At 36.3% G+C, this 19,299-nt stretch overlaps 5 protein-coding genes and 1 pseudogene across 9 annotated transcripts; 3 read left to right on the forward strand and 3 right to left on the reverse strand.

Moving 5' to 3' along the window:
* Positions 1-800: 800 nt before the first annotated feature.
* On the forward strand, positions 801-2,256 carry LOC104787822 (protein BASIC PENTACYSTEINE3-like). The gene is made up of 2 exons (XM_010513468.2): positions 801-877; positions 1,262-2,256. The coding sequence occupies exon 2, from the start codon at positions 1,281-1,283 to the stop codon at positions 2,103-2,105; it is 825 nt and encodes a 274-aa protein (XP_010511770.1). The 5' UTR covers positions 801-877; positions 1,262-1,280; the 3' UTR covers positions 2,106-2,256.
* On the reverse strand, positions 2,198-3,528 carry LOC104787824 (putative clathrin assembly protein At1g68110). Its single transcript, XM_010513471.2, has one exon. It carries the CDS (start codon positions 3,427-3,429, stop codon positions 2,332-2,334), a length of 1,098 nt encoding a protein of 365 aa, XP_010511773.1. The 5' UTR covers positions 3,430-3,528; the 3' UTR covers positions 2,198-2,331.
* Positions 3,529-10,893: 7,365 nt separating this feature from the next.
* LOC104789684 (AP2/ERF and B3 domain-containing transcription factor At1g50680 pseudogene) lies at positions 10,894-11,886 on the forward strand (annotated as a pseudogene).
* A 391-nt stretch (positions 11,887-12,277) lies between these two features.
* On the reverse strand, positions 12,278-15,158 carry LOC104787825 (IAA-alanine resistance protein 1). 2 transcript variants are annotated; one of them, XR_015557748.1, is made up of 11 exons: positions 14,583-15,158; positions 14,406-14,489; positions 14,213-14,262; positions 13,977-14,028; positions 13,762-13,884; positions 13,446-13,672; positions 13,217-13,364; positions 13,015-13,122; positions 12,831-12,932; positions 12,695-12,739; positions 12,278-12,599 (listed from the first exon to the last, which is right to left on the reverse strand). XR_015557748.1 is itself a non-coding variant. In XM_010513472.3 (11 exons), exons 1-11 carry the CDS (start codon positions 14,911-14,913, stop codon positions 12,444-12,446), a joined length of 1,422 nt encoding a protein of 473 aa, XP_010511774.1. In that variant the 5' UTR covers positions 14,914-15,158; the 3' UTR covers positions 12,278-12,443. The 2 variants fall into 2 exon arrangements, 1 of the variants encoding a protein (XP_010511774.1); XM_010513472.3 differs by having other exon boundaries at positions 13,221-13,364.
* A 311-nt stretch (positions 15,159-15,469) lies between these two features.
* Positions 15,470-17,163, forward strand: LOC104787826 (annexin D5-like). Its single transcript, XM_019245401.2, has 6 exons — positions 15,470-15,750; positions 15,832-15,977; positions 16,063-16,281; positions 16,349-16,564; positions 16,651-16,740; positions 16,813-17,163. The coding sequence occupies exons 1-6, from the start codon at positions 15,675-15,677 to the stop codon at positions 17,014-17,016; spliced, it is 951 nt and encodes a 316-aa protein (XP_019100946.2). The 5' UTR covers positions 15,470-15,674; the 3' UTR covers positions 17,017-17,163.
* Positions 17,037-19,155, reverse strand: LOC104787827 (uncharacterized). 4 transcript variants are annotated; one of them, XR_015557747.1, is made up of 8 exons: positions 18,978-19,155; positions 18,743-18,869; positions 18,541-18,616; positions 18,373-18,445; positions 18,192-18,287; positions 18,059-18,109; positions 17,637-17,983; positions 17,037-17,535 (listed from the first exon to the last, which is right to left on the reverse strand). XR_015557747.1 is itself a non-coding variant. In XM_010513475.2 (8 exons), exons 1-8 carry the CDS (start codon positions 19,038-19,040, stop codon positions 17,215-17,217), a joined length of 1,161 nt encoding a protein of 386 aa, XP_010511777.1. In that variant the 5' UTR covers positions 19,041-19,155; the 3' UTR covers positions 17,037-17,214. The 4 variants fall into 4 exon arrangements, 3 of the variants coding, with proteins under 3 accessions (XP_010511777.1, XP_087307238.1, XP_087307237.1); XM_010513475.2 differs by having other exon boundaries at positions 17,637-17,990; XM_087451112.1 differs by having other exon boundaries at positions 17,637-17,990; positions 18,973-19,057.
* Positions 19,156-19,299: the final 144 nt, after the last annotated feature.

The following is a 19,299-nucleotide window of genomic DNA, read 5'->3' on the forward strand; positions in this document are numbered from 1 at the left end:
TGTCCTCTCTCGTTTTATGATGCAGTTTTTTAGCTTATTTTAAGTATTTTGTATTTTGTAATAAAATAAAAGACTTCGGAGAATCCTTATTTTCTGCCAGTTTTGACTCTGGAGACAATATGTTGTCCGCCAGCTTTAATCTTTTTTTTTTAACTTTGTATTTTACCCTTTATACCAAAACTAGTTCATTAATAAAATTTCAGATAATAATAATAATAAAAAAAGATCTTAGAAATTAACAATATTTATATCTATCGTTTTAAACTCGATTAGCTTGGTAGATTTCAAATAAAATAAAATAAAAGTTTGGTTCGCTAGGGTATAGTGAAATTTCAAATGATTTTTTTTTAAGATATGGGTTTGTGACACCGCCATGCTCCATCAGAGCGAAAGATGTCGCTGAAACAGAGTTCTACGACTACTAGAATGAGAAAAAGACAATTACAACAGCAAAGTATCATCATCAAGTAATGAGATAGAAAAATAATAGTATCATTTTCAACTGTTTTTTTTTGTTTTTCCCATCAACTATTTTTTTTTTAAATTATAAATGTCAAAAAAAATTGTTGCTACAACAAAAAAAATTTCATCAAAACTAATTGTTTCTTGATATTGTAGAATTATAGTAATTTCATTTTTTTCAGATTGATTCAAATTTCTTTATAACTATTAAAATACTTTTCATAATTTGTTTCCTTTGTTTTCTGTAATATTAATTTATATTTTTGATTAAAATACTAAAATAGTAATCATTCTCATCTTTTATAGTTTCTACCTTCATCTTCTACCGTCCCCCCACCCTTTATCTCTCTCTCTCAAAAGGCAAAAAAAAAGAAAGAACAAAAAAAAAAAAAAGCAATCGAATTCACCATCCTTGGTAAGTTTCCTCTCTCCAATTTCATAAAATATTTAGTTTTTGTACTCTTCCTTCTCCTCTTCCTCCTCCTCTCTTTATCTCCATTGATGACGTATTATCTCCACAGTCACATAACCCTCTCTGTTCATCATATACTTTGTTGTTTACCTTGAAAAATGTCAGATTTTGAAAACCCTAATAAACGAATCTGACGAACTTGGTTTGGTTTTTAACTCTTACATTGACTCCTAGATTTCAATTTCGCAAGATTAACATAAACCCTTTTATAAAGTTGAGTTCTTTCGAGGATTGGTTTTAGAAATTTTCGAATGTTAGTAGAACAGAACAGAGATTGATACACATATATGAAAAGGAATGATCTTTATTTGTTTTGTTTCTTTGCAGTGTATTGTTTTCTTATATTATGATGAATGAAGATGGATTGAACAATCGAAATTGGGGATACTACGAACCGTCTCAGTTCAGGCCAAATCTAGGGTTTCAACTCATTCCAAGTGTCATAGACAGAAACGAGAAGCCATTTATTGTCTCCCCTCAGAATCAAAATCAAAACTTTATCACTCCTAATGTGTTGTATCGTGGTGGTGGTAGCAGTAGTAGCCTTATGTCGTTTCCGCGTGATTACACTGCCTCTGATGCACCTTTCATGAGTTATAGTTGGTTGAACCAGCATAGAGATAGCAAGTTCTTTAGCAATGTACCTAGTAATCCTTCTAATCATCTTGTTCCGGAGACTTCTAGGATGACTCAACCGATGCAGCTTTTGCAGCCTGAGGTCGAGGATGAATCTCTCAAGAGAAAGCATCAGAGAGGTGCTCCTAAGACGAAGAAAGAGAAGAAACTGAAGGATGACAATATGCCTAGAGTTCAAAGAGAGAGAAGTCCGTTTTTTAGGAAGAGTATAGAGATGGTGATTAACGGGGTTTCTATGGATATTGGATGTTTACCAGTTCCGGTCTGCTCGTGTACCGGGATGCCTCAACAGTGTTACAGATGGGGATGCGGAGGATGGCAGTCTGCGTGCTGTACCACTAATGTTTCAATGTACCCTTTACCGATAAGCGCAAAACGCCGCGGTGCGAGGATTGCTGGAAGGAAAATGAGCCAAGGTGCCTTTAGGAAGGTTCTTGAGAAACTCTCTGCTGATGGTTTCGATTTCTCAATCCCTATTGATTTGAAGTCTCATTGGGCAAAACATGGAACCAATAAGTTTGTCACTATCAGATGAAAAGTCTAACCTCTGTTTTTTTAGTTCTTGTGGGTTTTGATTCATTTTTTTGTGTCTACTATGATCTGAACTTGGAATCTAATTCGGCAATGTATCATCAAAATGTTGTACCTCTTTTTGAAAATTTAAACAGCGTAAAAAATTGTGTGTTTATGTACAGAACCAATAAAAAAAAAATTATCAATCTTATCCAGATTGTTTGTAATGTAATGTAATGTGTCACTCACTAGAAAGTAATCAAATCTGGCATTGTGTAATTGATATAAACTGGTTGGTTCGTTACTATAAGAGGCAGATGATTTTTATGATAGTCGTCTTCGAAAATCTCCCATTTGTCTGTGATGATCGTCTTCAGCTTCCCCGGTTGCTCCAACACTACCATAGCCTTCTCATCCTCTACTTCCACTTCTTCTTCTTTCTCTGGCTTTGGCTTCGGCTTCTCTATCATTTCCTCGATTGCTTCTACTTCCTCCTCGGGTATACTAACGAACTGAGGGGTTTCTCGCGCGTTAGGGACACCAAAACCTTTGCAGAAGTCGAAGTAGATGGTGAGATCCTCTCCCTGAGAGGTGGCCTTTTGGACTATCTTCAAAACCGTTGCAGCTTCCGTCTTGCCAGCCAATGGAAGGATTTTGATGATGCCGCTGCGAATTCTACCGAAGATGTTGATACTCTCGATCACAAGACAATCCATAGCTTCTAAGATCAACGTCTTCTTCATATTGTCAGCAATTGGCTTAATCTGAATAATCATATCGAGGAGAGACTGAAGCTTCTGTATCTTTTCGAGGTCTTGGATCACGTTTTCGACTTTCTCATTGGATTTAGTTCTGTTATTACGGATGCGGTGAATCTGATCGGACAAGAAGGAAGAGTAGTTATGAAGGAAAGCGAAGTAAGTCCGAACAAAGATGTTGAACCCCCAAGTCTTGCTGAGACAGGAATGACCATCGGAGAAACCTGAAAGATCGAAAGGAAGACGACGGATCTCTCCGACAACGGAAGGAACTTTAGTACAGAGAACACCGTGAAGAAGCATTAAAGATTTGAGCGCAACGATCCAGCTCCGCGTGTGGTTGACGCGGGTTGAGAGCGCATTGATTAGAGTCTTGAGGTTGAGAGGAGAAGAACGTATCCATTTGTAGACGCGGTGAGCGTTAGAGTAGTCGACGGATGTATCGTCGTGGGAGGTGGCTTTGATGATAGCTGTTTCGAGATCCGCGTTCCGGTATGAGCTGCTGCTGCTTCGCCGTGAGAATCCAATGGCTAGTAAGCTTTTCCGGTCTTTGATTGCGGCAGCAGCGCGTTTCCACAGCTTCATCATTTGAAGCCCCCTCCCTCCTATCTCTTTTTGCTCTGTTTCTCTATGTGAAACCTTTTCTTCTTCTACCTTAGAGAATCAAAAAGTCGTCTCTGTAAAAATGTCTTCTCTCTATTTTGAGCTTCTTATTTCCTTTACCATCCGTTACAACCGTCGTAACCGCTTTGTTTTTCCAAATAGTTTTTTGATTTTTTAGTTAAAAAAATAAAGTTTGCACGTGCCATCGTATACACGCGTGTGGGTAGATTCGGTTTACATAGTGTGAAGACTCTAAACCAAACCGAATTCGAAGAAATTATATGAGAAACGACGAGAATACATTAGAATATATCGTTACTAAACCGAAAAGGATATTTAACCATTTCCCCTATTTCCTAAATTACTATTTTAAATGGAAAAGAAAGGTTTTCTTTTTAATTGTTTAAAGTCAATCATAAAACAAAGAAATTGTGTATTACAGAATTACAGTTAATGTAAGTCAAACTTAATCTTTTTTCTTTCTTTCTTTATTTGACATTAGAATTAATCTTTTACAGATGCTAAGTTTGACAACTACGGTTGAGTTTATTCGGTCAAATAAAGCAAACGATAGGAATTTATTTGTCCAACAAAACAGCTGATTTATTATTTACTAGTTTTCCCTAATTTAGATTATTGGAACCCCATTCTTTGATTACATGATCTATACAGTTTCCTACTTAACCACTCTCGAGTCAATTATTCTCACAATACATTCGTGCAAAGTCACCCGGACAAAGTAAGTTCCTAATTTAGCTTCTTGGAACTCCATTTTTGGATCACATGATTGGAACTGTTTCCTACTTAACCACTCTCGAGTTAATTATTCTCACAACACGTTCATGCTCATCCTCAACACTTACTACGTCTCAACTAACTAGACAAGTCTATTTCCATTCAATAACCTGTCCTAGAATCGTATACGCTCTGATACCAAACTGAGACGATTGCACCCTCCGTTCCTCACACAAGACACACGCAAAACAATCTCATCAGAACCTTATAATTCCGACAAGACAACCAACATAGAAATTGCTCTTTAGAAAAACTTTCACAAATACAAGTTAGGTCCAACTAACCCATACTCCCCATCCACGAAACACATTCATCCGAACGTACTTCAGCTCCACAAGCACCTACATTTGTAGACTTCGATCACTCCGCATCAGACTCCTTCGACATCCGCCCAAACAAGCCACTTGTCTCCACTTCATGAAACAAGATTCACTTAATCACGTATCCCAAACACTATCTCTTAGTACATAGCCGCACAACCAACCACCCCAAGCGACCAAGTAACAAGAGAGATGAACCGGAATACTCTATTCCGCTCCAGCCACAGACTTCGCCTCACCAACGATCCGCTTTGATCCCATTGGCCTTTCTGCCAACCAATAACAATAACTACGGTTCACTTCCAACAACCGGTTAAACACTCCCAATGATTCTCGTCCGAAATCAAGTAGACACCAAACGCTCTGCAAGCGCTAACCATTGGTCTCGATCGACACCTCCACCTGGTGTCGACCCCCACTAGGCATCACCATCAACTCCTCTAGTGTTGATCGGCACCTACACCTGGTGTCGATTGTCACCCATCACACCACTTGTGAACCAATACACATGATGCCGATCGACAACCTCCATGTGTCAGTCGACATTGATGTCCTTGGAATCAACTCTATCGATCCTCTCTCGACAAACCCTAGCTTCAGCAGTTCTTCTAAGACCAAAACACACAACATGTTGGTGTCGATCAACACCACTTTGGTGACGCTCGTCACCCAAACCTTGCCACAAAACGTCTATGGAAAACCTCCATATTAACATCCGGTTAATTCACAAACTAACCGTTCATTTTGGAAATCCACCTTTGGATATGGAGTCTGTATCCCCATAAAGCACCTCACCAAATTTCAGCCAAATCAGACTCCTTTTCATTCTCCAAATATTGCCCCAAAACTAGACATCCCAGACCAGTCTCCCATGTCGCTCTGTAGGTGTTGGTGTCGACCGACACCACCATGGTATCGAACGACACCAAGCCAAAAACAATGACCAAAGTGTCCCTTTAAGCTCCTTTTCGCACAAAAACCTAATTCTCCGCATCCATCAATTCTCAAATCAATTATACATCAAAACTACACAACTTACCTTGACAACAACCATGGGAGAGCCTCCTTGCCTCTTCCAATCCACCACCAAACATTCACAACCTTCTGCACACACATGAATAAGATGGATCTCTCATCTCCTCCTCTTATGTGCCAAGCACATGATCTCTTCCTCCAGAATCCTTGATGCACGACGAAGAAGAAGCTCCCCTCAAGCCCACAGCTCAATCTCCCCTTCTCCCAAGACCCAGCTCGACCTCTTTCCTTCAACGTCCACCCTAAAACCATCTCCTTTCTTCTCCTTTCCAAGAGAGACCACCACAGCATTCTCTCATTCTCTAGTGTAGGAAACGACTCCCCCATAGTAAGAACGTCGAGATATCACTTATATACTTGACCCCTAGAGTTTTCTAGATCTAAACCGCATCAAACCGACGAGTATAATTAGTGCCAGCCTGGAGGACAAGCGATTGAGGTTCACAATAATTGTTTTTTAAAAAACGTTTTATCAAAGAATAATTGATACAAACTGTAGAAAATACCCAATTTTGTAGAAAAATGATCCAAGTTTTTCGAAAAAATAAATAGACTTTGTTCCAAAAATTAGATTTTATTATGAATTTGTATTAGTGGAAATCTACTAAAAATTTCCATATTTTTTTAATAATGTAAAGAGTAATTGTTTTTTGAATATTTATAGTTGATAACCATAGATTGGAAAATAATAAAGTGAATAGCCATGGTGTAAGATTAGTCTCTCTCTCTTCAATTGCAAATTACTCTTATATCCATTTTATATATTACATTTATTTTGTAAAATCGTACAAAACACTTGGTCTCTTTTGAAATTTCTATTATTATGTTGCTTTTAAAGTCAATCATTTTCTTTTATTGTAACATACTATTTCCAAAATCATAGAAAACACGTCTTTCACTTTCTTTTCTAATTAACATGTTACATCTTCCAATTACACTTATCAAATAAGATCTATCTTTTTAACACATTATTTTTTCTTATATTACATGTTATTTATTATATATTACATGTTTTTTCTAAAATCATTTTTTTATTTTAACATGCTATTTCCAGAATCACATAAAACATGTCCTTCACTTTCTTTTCTAACATGTAATTCGAAGATCTATCATTTAACACGTTATTTTTCTTATATTATATGATATTTATTATCTGTTATATGTTTTTTTTTCTAAAATTACAAAATGCTGCTGTATATTTTGTCTTTTACTTGAAGACAATTTTGAATTTTTACATCCGTAACGTTTGTGCAGAAAAGTTGGTAAATAACGTTTTCTACGTTAGTTTCTCTATTTTTTTTCAGATCATAGTTATCAAGCAATATTGCCTTTTTATTACTCTAAGGCTTGGAAGCGGGGCTGTGCGTAAGACACTGAAAAATACAGGACCAGCCTTGATTAAAACTAAACCGCCAAACCAGAGAAATTGTTGGTGTCGACCAACACCCCTGTGGTGTCGCTCGACACCCACCCAAAACCTCCTTTTCAGTTTATGGGTGTTACTGTAACATTCTGGTTTCCTAATTTTAGAAACTGGCCGGTTTGGTTTAAACTAACCGGCTTGGTTTGAGTTTACTGATTTAGTGTTGGTTTTGGAAAAATTCTAAGAAGTGTTTTATAAGTCTTGACACCTTATCCTTTCTGCTGTTGTTGCTGATTTCCTGCTTGGGATATGAATAAAGGAAAGAGAGAGCAAGAGAGAGGAGCTTGACATGGTGTAAAGGAGATTAAGGAGATATCAGAATCATAGGGTTTGGTAAAAAATGATTTCGACATAGCAAATCGTAGCCAAAGGTAACTAAATTTGGTGGAGTTATACATAAATCTTTTATCTAGATGCTTGTTTTGACGGATTTGTATTTGAGTTGATAATCGAGGAGTTATCTGCATTTTTATGAGGTGCTTTGTCTCAGACGCAAACTAAGACCAGCGGTACCTGACGTGGGCTCGTCTGTTACCTGATCGGTACGAGATTTTGTGGGAAGCTTCGTGATGTATAGGACTAGATTTTCACTAGAGGGATTTGTAAGTTAATAATTGGGTTTTGTTTTAGGGCTTTGTCTTTAAGACCGAAGGTTTCTGTTATTTTTGCCAATTTTGTTTAAATGTCATTTTGTTTGTGTGACTAATTGTAGGGTGTTTCTGGGCTGTTGCAGACACAAGGCGAGCTTTTATTATGGTTGTAGTTATTTTCGTGAATCACTTTTGATAAGGTGACCATGAGCTTATCTGAGCGATTGGGTTGTTTGACTTGTTTTGTGTGTTGATGTGTAGGTGTTGTGAATGCGTTATTGGGTGTTCTGTACAATGGCTGGTTGTTATGTTTATTTGTAGTTTAACTCTTGATTTGCTTGTGTGTATAGCTCACGCATCTCATTGTGTTTGTGGTGCAGGTAATGTCTAGCGTGGAATCATGGCGATGAGGAGGAGGATAATCTAGGGTCTCGGTTATATTATTGGTTATGTTATTTATGTTAGAATCTAGTTTAGAAGTATGTTAGGTTGCTGATTTTTATTGGTTATGATTGAAATTGTATTTTAGTATATTGGATTTGGTTTGATATGTCTTCCGTTGTGTATGTTTGGTTATAGATGGTTTGTTGGTTGGTTATAATTAAATATTATAGAGTATTTAGTTATATTATTATCATTAAAAAAAATGGATCGAGTTGTTTCAGTTACACAACCAAATCATAGACATTTCAAAAGTCAAGAAATCAATATATTCAATCTCAAACACCCAAAGTTAACTAAAATACCAAATAAATAAAAACAAATTTTGAATTTCCTTTATTAAATATAAACTTTCACACATAAATACAATACGATCATTGTTTAAAAGTCAAAACCAATCTTATATTATTTAGAAAAATTCTGGGATTCATAGTGAACACCTATCTTATTCACTCCCTCTTAATTAACCAATCAAAATACAACAATATGCCATATCATATTATATTTAAAAAGTAAATCAAATTTAAAATAAAAAGATAAAACAAATTAAGAAAACAAATTTTGTTGATTTTTTATTAAGAAAATTAATCGGTTATATCGGTTTGAGTTTATAAAGGAGGATTAGAGTTTAAATTTTATAATTAAAGAAATTATATGTCTGTATGAGTTTATAGAAAATTGTTTAGGGTTTAGATTTTACAACTAAACAAAATTATATGTCGGTTTGAGTTTACAAAAGAGTGGTTAGAGTTTATATTTTACAATAAAACAAAATTTTATGTCTGTTTGAATTTACAAAAGAGTGGTTAGAATTTAGGGTTTAGATTTTACAAGTAAACAAAAATATATGTCGGTTTGAGTTTATAAAATAGTGCTTAGAATTTAGATTTTACAACTAAAAAATATTATATGTCGGTTTGGATTCATAAAAGAATGGTTAGGGTTTGGGTTTAAATTGTACAATTAAACATAATTATATTTCAGTTTGTATTTATAAAAAAGTGGTTAGAGTTTAAATTACATAATTAAAAAAAATTATATGTCGGTTTAGGTCTATAAAAAAAATGGTTATGATTGTTGGGCATAATTTTAATCATATAAATTATAATAGATAAATTATATTATAATTGTGATATATTCTATAAATAATAGAGAATTGTGCATTCTTTAGAACATTGAGTTAATACCGACTGTAACAGTAAACATTGAGTCAATACCGGCCCTAACGGTAAGCATCAAGCTAATACGGGCCGTAACGACAAGCATCAAGCCAATATGGACCGTAATGGCAAACATCGAGCCAATACGGGCCGTAATGGCAAACATCGAGCCAATACGGGCCGTAATGGCAAACATCAAGCCAATACGGGCCGACACAACAATTAACGAGCCAATACGGGCTATAACGACAACCAACGAGTCAATACGAGCTGTAATTGGACTTTGTGACCGACTCTGATTTGCTACGACATTATCAAGAGAATATTTGACTCAATCTTGTGGAGAGAATATTCAGAACGACCTTATCTCATGAAGAGGCGGTTACTCAAACCAAATCCCATGAGGATTAGGGTAAAGAGACTTTCCTATAAATAGGGAGCGATATCGACATGATATGGTACGAAATCGAGAGCAAAACAATAAAACTAAAACACAACCACACGACTTAATTCCAAAGCATTGCCAGGGTTCCAAAATTGACTCGTTGTGCCTTAAACTCTTGTATTTGAGCTCGATACTTTGATCAATAAGAACGACTAGTCAACATATATTTCTTGTTTCCGTAGTCTCTAAACGAATCGATTATTTTTGCCCAAACAACGATTTAGATGTTATATTAAAAACTATGATATACTATCATACGGTTGCTTCTATTCATTATAGAGTTATGTATTTTCACCATATCTTATTTATATTTTTTGTTCCAATAGTTACGTTTATATAAATATTTATGTCTTTGAACTTTTCGTTCCAATATATATATATATATATATATATATATATATATATATATATATATGTCTCTTCTTAGATAACTCTATATCATTAACTGTTATGATGTTTTTTCCTCTTTATCATAATTTTTCATACAATATCTTATACTAATAATACATACAAATTATTAAAAAATTTGCCTCGATATAAGTAGAGTTGTCTCAATTCATTATGACTTTTCATTAATAATTTTTAACTAGAGTTAAATCTTTTTACCATATTTTTTTTATTATAAGTTTTTATTTTGATGATTGTGTTTTTTAAACTCACAGTTATATATGTTTAAAAATTATGAAGTTTTAATCTTACTTATTATTTTCTTCTTTTGAGATAATTTTTAATTTTTTTTAGTATATATTTTTTTAAATAATTTTATAATATATAATTTTAAATTTGAAATTTAATTAAATTTTATTTGGATTATTTGCTCCCCCACATCGCAGGGTCTGAATACTAGTTAAATAAAGGGAAGAAGGAAAAAAGATACACAACTACATGAGATGAGAAATAATGATTAAATTGGGGGTAAACATCAAAGCCCTAATATTTCCTTTTTGTTTTGCACAACCATAGATATAAAAAAGTGAATGAATCGACAAAAAAATGGAAACTTTGTAATTCTATATTTTTCCATAATTTATGTTAATTAATAGAAAAAAACTACAAAATAAAAATGGAAAATCTTAACTTGATAAATACTCAACAATAAGAAACATAACATTGATTCGCTCACGATTTACTCTCTTTATATAATCGCTCTCTGTAACTCATTGTTTCTTCATCGTTTTGTTTCGCTTCTGATTTCTCTCTAATATTTTCAATTAACGACGACGCAATGACAGAGACCGAAACTTTCTTGCCTCCCAAGAAACGCATGAGACTTAATGACGAACCAGAAAAAGCCCAAGTGGTCACGTCAGCTAAAAAGACGGTTGCCGTTCCAGGCAACGTCAAGTACAAAGGAGTGTTTCAACTGCAGAACGGTCATTGGGGGGTTCAGATCTACACAGACCAAAAAAGGATTTGGCTTGGAACTTTCAAATCCGCTGTTGAAGCGGCCATGGCTTACGATAGCGCATCCATCAAACTTCGACGCTTCGATGTCAACTCGTACCGAAACTTCCCTCGGTCCGATGTCACGATACACGAACCGGAATTCCAAGATCGCTTCACAACAGAATGTTTGTTGAACATGATCAGAGAAGGATCTTACCAACAAAAGTTCAGTGATTTTCTCAGGAGCCGATCTAAGATCGGTTGATCAAAACAAGTAAGAGGAGAAGTAGATCAAGAATCGAAAAAGGGTTTCTCTTGCACGGAGCTTTTTCAGAAGGAGTTGACACCGAGCGATGTAGGGAAACTGAATAGGCTTGTGATACCTAAGAGGTACGCTGTGAACTATATGCCTTGCATAAGCAACAAGGAGAAAGAAGAGGGTGAAACAGTGGAAGGTGTGGAGATTGTGTTTTACGACAGAGAATTGAGAAAAAGGAAATTTAGGTATTGTTACTGGAAAAGTAGCCAGAGCTTTGTCATCACCAGCGGTTGGAAGAGTTTCGTGAGGGAGAAGAAACTCAAGGAGAAGGATGTCATCAGCTTTTACACTTGCTATGTTAAGACATTAGAAGGTCAAATCAACAACTTCTTGATGATTGATGTTCATTACTCTTCAGACAACGGTTCCGTGGTCCCTGAGGAAGCAAACATGACGGTTCATGATAGTTCAGAGGAAGGAATGAAAACAGAAAAATTCGTGAGCTCCAAGTTAAAAGATGAAGAAACAAAAACAGAGGAGAACAAAGGAAGCTTTATGCTGTTTGGTGTAAGGATCCAATGTGCTTAGTAGAGATTTTTCTTCTTCTTTCTGTTGATATGAAATAATGAATTTTGTTCAACTGTAACACTTTTAAAAGATTATTAGTACACGCGTATAAAAAGATCACCACACTAGAAATAGAAAGTAGAAACCAACCAAACTGAAGATGGAAAAAATCGTTAGATACATTCTAGTTTCTACGAACATATCATGTAACCTAGGACGAAAACGAGTTTACGTCTATTCAACAACTACTATATACGATCAGTATGATCATGCTAGTTTGCATACGCCTGAATGTTTCGGATAATTTGGTTTAATTCAGATTTCAGATATTCAGTTTAGTTCTATTCTATTAAATAAAATTATTGAATGATTTTTTTTAAAAATCATCACATTAATGAATCACACCAATAACTATAATTGAAAAAAATCGTTACCCCTTTTTGAAACGTTCTCATACAACATTGGTTTTTAAATGTCTAATTTCAATTCAAAAGTTGAGTATTTTTCCTGTAGTCAAAACAACAATACCCGAGCTTTGGGACTTCTACATCTGTTAAAAGAAGACAATTGTTATGAGATCATTCTATAAGAGAGATGCAAAGAGCAACACTCATGCCAAGAACCAAAGATATCAAATGAGACGCGCTGTTTTTAAGTGTCGATTTCCCAGAGTTGTTCATCTCCGCAAGAACACCAGCAACAGCTATGTATATGAATCCTCCTGCTGTGAATCCCTGCAAAGATTTCAATTCACAAACCAAATATATTCATTAGCATTTTAGATGTTCTAATTACACGATCAAAGCGATGCAAATATGTCATTCACTACCTCAATCAACGATGACTGTCCTGGTTCATTTCCCCATACCAAAACCTGTGGACCGAGACAAAAACATCACCAGAGTTCGTTCAGTTACAATATTCTAGGATTCTGTTAAGCTGTGTTGAAGATATAAAAGACTTGCCAATGCAGTTCCTGCAAGTGCCACGAGTGCAGAGAGAAAGTTGAAGAAGAGTGCTTTCGTTACAGTGAAGCCTGACCTCACTAGAATCCCAAAATCACCTATCTGCAAGGGGAATCTTTTTAAGGAATCATACTTGTTGCTATGCACATTTTCAAGTTTGTTTAGGAAATATAGAGTAGGGGACCTCTTGGGGTAGCTCGTGGGCAAGTAAGAACATAGTTCTGGACCATCCACCAACTGATCCATAGATGAGAAATGCGCTTCCTAAAGCCATTCCATCAGTAAAATTGTGCTGCACAACAAAATGAGCCAAAAATAATTCTCATCTTTGGCAATCTTTCATTAGCCTTATCGAAGCTTTTAATGAATGAAAAAGGAGCACGTACTTACAACACCATCAGAGAACAAGTTGAGGTAACCAAAGACTAGGCTTGAATGCGTCTCCTCCTCTTCCGGTTTGTCTAATTTTCCATCAGAAGTCATTTCTTCTCCTGAATCTGATTTATCAGCAGCGTCACTACCAGAAGCATTTCTCTGCAATGAACATACAAGTCATAATATGGCGTTTGCTCAAAGAGCCCGTAAATGAAGTATGCTAAAACTGTTGTAACTCACCTTACGGAGAGATCCATCTGTAGAGCCACTAGAGACTTTCTCTGATGAATTTACAATAGCATCAGAGGAAGATTGTTGGTCCACATTTTTATGATCAGCATCATCCTTAAGTTTCTTACTGCCTGCATGGTGGTGGTGGTGATGGTGGCCCCAGGTATTGGAACCAGATGAGTGTTCTTCAACATACCGCACCAACTTCTCCACAAGAAGGAAGACCACAATCCCAGCTAAACAATCAAGAATGAGGTTTGAAAGTGTCAATTTAGTCAAACCATATTGTTCAATAAACACAAGAGGGAAGTGTTCTGATACTTACCGAGTACAGACAATCCAACAGACAAATCTTGTATAGAATGCGAGTGTGAAGGCGAATCCGAATGAGAATGATCATGATGGGCATGGTCCTCATGGTGATCATTAGAGTGAGAGTGACCACCACCTGCCAAACGAAATGAGAAGGCTTTTAAAGTCAATTGATGGAACAATGCAGATACTAAAATGAGAATCAGATAATTGTGTCCATTAATGTACCAAAAGCATGGGGCAATTGGTGAAGAAAAGCATCCCCCAACATAGCTCCTGCCTGTCATACAAAATAGATTGAATCAATAAAAGACTATTTGAAGTAACAACAGATCTTACAGACACATTTCCAAAAGTTATGATGTATAGAGATTGCTGAATCAAGTATTTTGACAAATTCTCAGAACCACTCCACCACCACCAAAGAAAACCTAATGTAGTAAAAAAAAAAACAAATGACTTACCCCAAACAGAGCCAACGCATCAACAAACCATTTTGATGGCTTCCCTTGAACTGTAAATTGAAACAGAACAGGTTACAACTTACAACAAAAGACTTGAAACAGTCAATCTAAGGAGAGAGACAGAGACTTTTTCTCCAGGACAATTAAAAAGCAAGGCTTTTTGGTTCATAGAGATACAAAAAAATTTGCTTACCGAACATAATGGGAAGCAAAACAAGGCAGATGAGTGAGGCCAAGCTAACTAAAAGAGAGCATCCCAATGCATTGAGCCACAAAGCTGCAAATAAAAAAAACAAGAACAATAAGACAGAGATTCGTAAGTCCTCCACTAATTCGTAAACCCAATGTAGCTTAAAGGAACCAAATTTACCAAACCCAGTAAGACTAGAACTTGATTCGTGATCGTGATCATGATCATGATCATGAAGACAAGGACCAAACCCACACAACCTCATATCCTCCTCTTCAGCAAGCTCCTCCGGCAACTTCATCTCAAACTTCGCCGTCGTCTTCTTCACGTGATGATGATCGTGGTCATGTTCATGGTCATGGTCGTGAGAATGACTACACCCACCACCGTGATGATGAACGTGATCGTCACGCGCCGGTGTTGACTGAGAGAATCCGGTTTCTACGCACAGATCCAGAAACAGAACCAAAAACAGAATCGGAACCAAGACGTTTCTCAGCGAGAACGACATCAGAGCTAAGAAGAGCGACGGTTACTGCAAGTGGCTTCAATGGTGATGAAGCAGACGATGCAGAAGAAGAGAATGATAATTCCGATTATGATTCCGAATGTGACAACATCCATTTTTTTGTAATAATCACAAAATCGTATCTTTTTATAATTTGTAAATTTGGCCCTCTGTTTCGAAAATTAACTAGAAAACCCTATTTTACTGGGAACTTCAGTTAAAGAGACTGGACTCATCCACTCACAGATGAACCTTCCGGACCACGTAGAGGGTTTATATACCATATTCATTATGGAAGATGTCAAGTTAGAAGTTCAAGATCCAATCTTGGTTTTGTGAAAATGAATTTGTTTTACAACTATTAAATGATTTTTAATAAATAAAATACATACAGAGATTATGATGATATTGTAACTCCCGCAGGCCTTCGAAAAATCAAACAAAATGTGACAAAAATGTATATATATGATGATATTGTAATGTGAAACATAGAGAGATTAGACCTGAAAACCGTTATCTGTTGAAATTATATTCATCAAAGCATTAAGCATCCATCGTCACACGAAAGAAACAGAGGATTCAGTTCCTAAAATCAAGGTCTAATGTCCATTTCCCAAAACACAATCGCCACAAAACACACCCCACACCAACAAAACAAAAAGAAGAGAAAAAAACCAAAAACAAAATCAAGAAAAAAGAAGAAAGGTATAGAGAGTTTGTATGATATCTTCTTTTGAATCTTTCGAGGAGGAAAGAAAGAAACAATGGCAACAATGAAAATACCAATGACGGTACCTTCTCCTCGTGTCGATGTTGACCAGCTCTTTAAGGCCTTCAAAGGTACGTATCTATCCGCTTCTTATATAGTTCTATAACAACTAGTTTTGTTACATTTTTTATTTATTTTTGCGCAATTTGTAGGAAGAGGTTGTGATACTTCGGTGATCATCAACATCTTAGCTCATCGCAATGCAACGCAAAGAGCTCTCATCGAACAAGAATACGAAACCAAATTCTCAGATGACCTTCGAAAACGTCTCCATTCCGAGCTTCATGGTCATCTTAAGGTTAATACATAAATCTAAGCCTTAACATGAAATGTTTATTCATGCATGATTTTAAACAAACAAAAGTTATTTTATTTTATTTTAGAAAGCGGTTCTTCTATGGATGCCTGAAGCAGTGGAACGAGACGCTTCAATACTGCAACGTTCCTTGAGAGGAGCCGTGACTGATCACAAAGCGGTTGCTGAGATTATATGTACACGATCAGGCTCTCAGCTTCGTCAGATCAAACAGGTTTACAACAACACTTTCGGTGTGAAACTTGAAGAGGACATCGAATCCGAAGCTTCTGGCAATCACAAAAGAGTATGTAATCTCTATTTGATTCAAAATGGTAATAGAGATTGACATATACATATGTAATATGTAACAGGTTTTGCTCGCATATTTGAACACTACACGATATGAAGGACCAGAGATTGATAATGCGAGTGTGGAGAACGACGCTAGGACTCTCAAGAGCGCGGTTGCTAGGAAGCATAAATCTGATGACCAGACGCTGATTCAGATATTCACAGACCGAAGCAGGACTCATCTGGTCGCTGTTAGATCTACTTACCGTTCCATGTTCGGCAAAGAACTTGGAAAGGTATGATCAAGAAATCATATAAACTTGACTCAAAAGAGTTTTCAAAAATAATCTTCAACTTCTCTATTTTTTTCCAATCTTGATAGGCCATAAGAGATGAGACCCGCGGGAACTTTGAGCATGTCCTTTTGACAATCCTACAATGTGCTGAAAACTCTTGTTTCTATTTCGCAAAGGTAAACGTAACTTGAGATGTTTTTCTTATATCATAAAGTTTACAAACTAAAAAATCTGAAAAGCGCATGCAGGCGCTGAGAAAGTCGATGAAAGGGTTGGGAACAGATGACACAGCGTTGATAAGAGTGATAGTGACAAGAGCAGAGGTGGATATGCAGTTCATCATCTCAGAATACCGAAAGAGATACAAGAAGACTTTACACAACGCTGTTCATTCCGATACAACTGGTCATTACAGAACTTTTCTCCTCTCTCTTTTAGGCCCTAACGTTTGATCTCTTTCTATATCCATATATCCACTCCAACATTTCACTTTTGATTCTCTGTATCTTACAACATTTCTTGCAACAATCTTGAAGGGATATTAAAATATGTTTATATGTAAGTCTAAACAAATAAGGGAGCAATTCAAACTGGCAAAAGAGAGAAACTAAGAAGCTACTTTAAATTCATCATCAACACATAAATAATCTCTAATCGGATTCGACTTTGTGTATAGTTTGATAAGTTTTCCATTGAGGCAAGGATAGTAATAGCACCTTGAGTAACTTTGAAGTATATTCTTCCCAAGAGGTAACCGCAAGAGATACACCCGTTAAGTCGAGTGATTCCTTCAGATCTTCATTAGAGCATGAATATCCAAAAGTTGTGGTTACAAGGTTCTCATCTGGTAGGAAAACTGATTTCAGGGAGTTGATAGTTTCCAACTGAGGCTGTGAGATAGCTTCTACCGTGTCGTTTTCGACATTAGAAGTTTTGAGTTCAGAAGCTTTCCAATTGTAAAACTGAACAACCTATTATTTAGAAAATGGAAACAAAAAGAGCCAGTTCAATGATTGAAACTGAGGTCCAGTGAAACTAATCACTCAAAGCCTTAACGTCTAAGAGAAAGTACCTGAAGAGCATGAAGAACGTTGGCAAATTTTCGAGTGAGTAACTCTCCTCCTTTAGCTATTTGTAATGGTCCCATGAGTTGTTCTGAGGCATCCGTAGAATGATCTTCACCTTGTAAGCTATGTACACCGAAACCAAGAAGTTGCAACCTCGCAAAGCAGATATCAAAACCCATGTCTTGATTCGACACATCTCGGTGAGGGCAGAACCAGTACATGTTAGTGGATGCAGGCAAAGGGAGGCATAATCCATGTAATGTGCACTGGGAAAGACGGGTGAGAAGCTTGGAATCTTCGTCATGGGATGAGTCCCGGCTAAACCAAAGTGCAAGAGTCAATCTTTCTCCATCTGTTACCTGTTAAGTTTTAGTAACTTACTTAGGAGCATACAAACAAACTGAGAGGCTATATTGATAAGGCGAACCTCATCAACGGAATGAATATTCCGGTCATCAGCTGTGTACATGATAACATCCTGGTCAAGACAAGACACAAACACATTATTATTCAATTCTGAGTAGTAACTGTTGAACCAACTGAACAAGAACAATACTTACTCCAGCCGAGGGAGCAACAGTTGCTGGTTCCCCACTCTGAAAACGAAAAAGCCCGCCTTTGAAGTCTTTCTCGTAACTATTCAAGTAACAAACTGCCTTCAAACCAACTAAAAACCAAAGTCATATAACCACATAAACCTCATATTGAACAATAACGTCTATAGAATACTGAACTACGAACCGCGAAATCCCTTTGTTTCAGATATGGTCTGTTATCATCACTATGCCAACCAATACTCGCTCCTCTGCACCAACTGATTCAAAATACCAAAGAGAACAAAAATAAATGATTTCTTCTTCTTCACCTCATTATTCATGGCTTTGTTCTCTTAAAAGAAAAATGACTAACCTAATCAAACCAGTGAATTCAATAAAAAGCTCAAACTCACAACCAAATGTTTCCTCTATCTTCTCTTTCAACCTTTCTGTTACTCAAAACACACAACAAAAGATCATCACTTTTGAATCTCACTTGTCATTGTCATATGTAAGCTAAAAACAGAGAGAGAGATAAAAGAATGAATCTTGCGAGTTGTAAAGGTAAGGCTGACCTCGAATGGAGACGAAAGGGATGATAAGGTGAGGTGAATTAGTGGCAATGAGGTGAGAAAGAGTAGTGGAGAATACATGTGGTCTGTACCCAATCGTACTGCAACTCTTGTGTATGAACTCAAGCTCCTGTTTTTGTTTTTTAAAAAATTAACCGCAAAGTAACCAAACCACATGATTAGCACAAATCTTAAAGACACAAAATTTAAGCAAAAAAAAAAAGAGGGACAACCTTACCTTGCACTCTGCCGGCGACAAGAAATTGTGTAGAATCAGCCTCGGATGTTCTCCTTCCGACATCTCTTTCCTCTCTATTCGAATTGGTTTGTTTAGGGTTTTTTTCTAATTTATCACTTTCCTACTTTGGGAATTTACCACCGGTTTAGGATTTCTCACTAATTAAGATTTTAGTCATTTTTAAATTAAAGTACTTACTAAATATATACACTATTTGAATATCATCTCGTTTGGGAGAGCTTCTCTCTCTTTTCTGTGTGGAATTCTCAGGCCCAAAAATAAAGAAAAAACCCAAAAAAAAATTAGAAATTAGGAGAATCGG

This window comes from Camelina sativa, chromosome 5, assembly GCF_030686135.1.
Source record: "Camelina sativa cultivar CO46 ecotype springtype chromosome 5, ASM3068613v1".
NCBI lineage: Eukaryota > Viridiplantae > Streptophyta > Magnoliopsida > Brassicales > Brassicaceae > Camelina > Camelina sativa.

Coding starts and splice junctions, on each gene's coding strand:
- LOC104787822 (XM_010513468.2), top strand. CDS start 1,281: ATGATGAATGAAGATGGATTGAACAATCGAAATTGGGGATACTACGAA.
- LOC104787824 (XM_010513471.2), bottom strand. CDS start 3,429: ATGATGAAGCTGTGGAAACGCGCTGCTGCCGCAATCAAAGACCGGAAA.
- LOC104787825 (XM_010513472.3), bottom strand. CDS start 14,913: ATGTCGTTCTCGCTGAGAAACGTCTTGGTTCCGATTCTGTTTTTGGTT. Junction 14,490..14,582: donor TTCTAGTCTTACTGGGTTTG/GTAAATTTGGTT, acceptor TTTTATTTGCAG/CTTTGTGGCTCAATGCATTG. Junction 12,933..13,014: donor CCCACGAGCTACCCCAAGAG/GTCCCCTACTCT, acceptor TTCCCCTTGCAG/ATAGGTGATTTTGGGATTCT.
- LOC104787826 (XM_019245401.2), top strand. CDS start 15,675: ATGGCAACAATGAAAATACCAATGACGGTACCTTCTCCTCGTGTCGAT. Junction 15,751..15,831: donor GCTCTTTAAGGCCTTCAAAG/GTACGTATCTAT, acceptor CGCAATTTGTAG/GAAGAGGTTGTGATACTTCG. Junction 15,978..16,062: donor AGCTTCATGGTCATCTTAAG/GTTAATACATAA, acceptor ATTTTATTTTAG/AAAGCGGTTCTTCTATGGAT.
- LOC104787827 (XM_010513475.2), bottom strand. CDS start 19,040: ATGTCGGAAGGAGAACATCCGAGGCTGATTCTACACAATTTCTTGTCG. Junction 18,446..18,540: donor GAATTCACTGGTTTGATTAG/GTTAGTCATTTT, acceptor ATTTTGAATCAG/TTGGTGCAGAGGAGCGAGTA. Junction 17,536..17,636: donor ACGTTCTTCATGCTCTTCAG/GTACTTTCTCTT, acceptor TCTAAATAATAG/GTTGTTCAGTTTTACAATTG.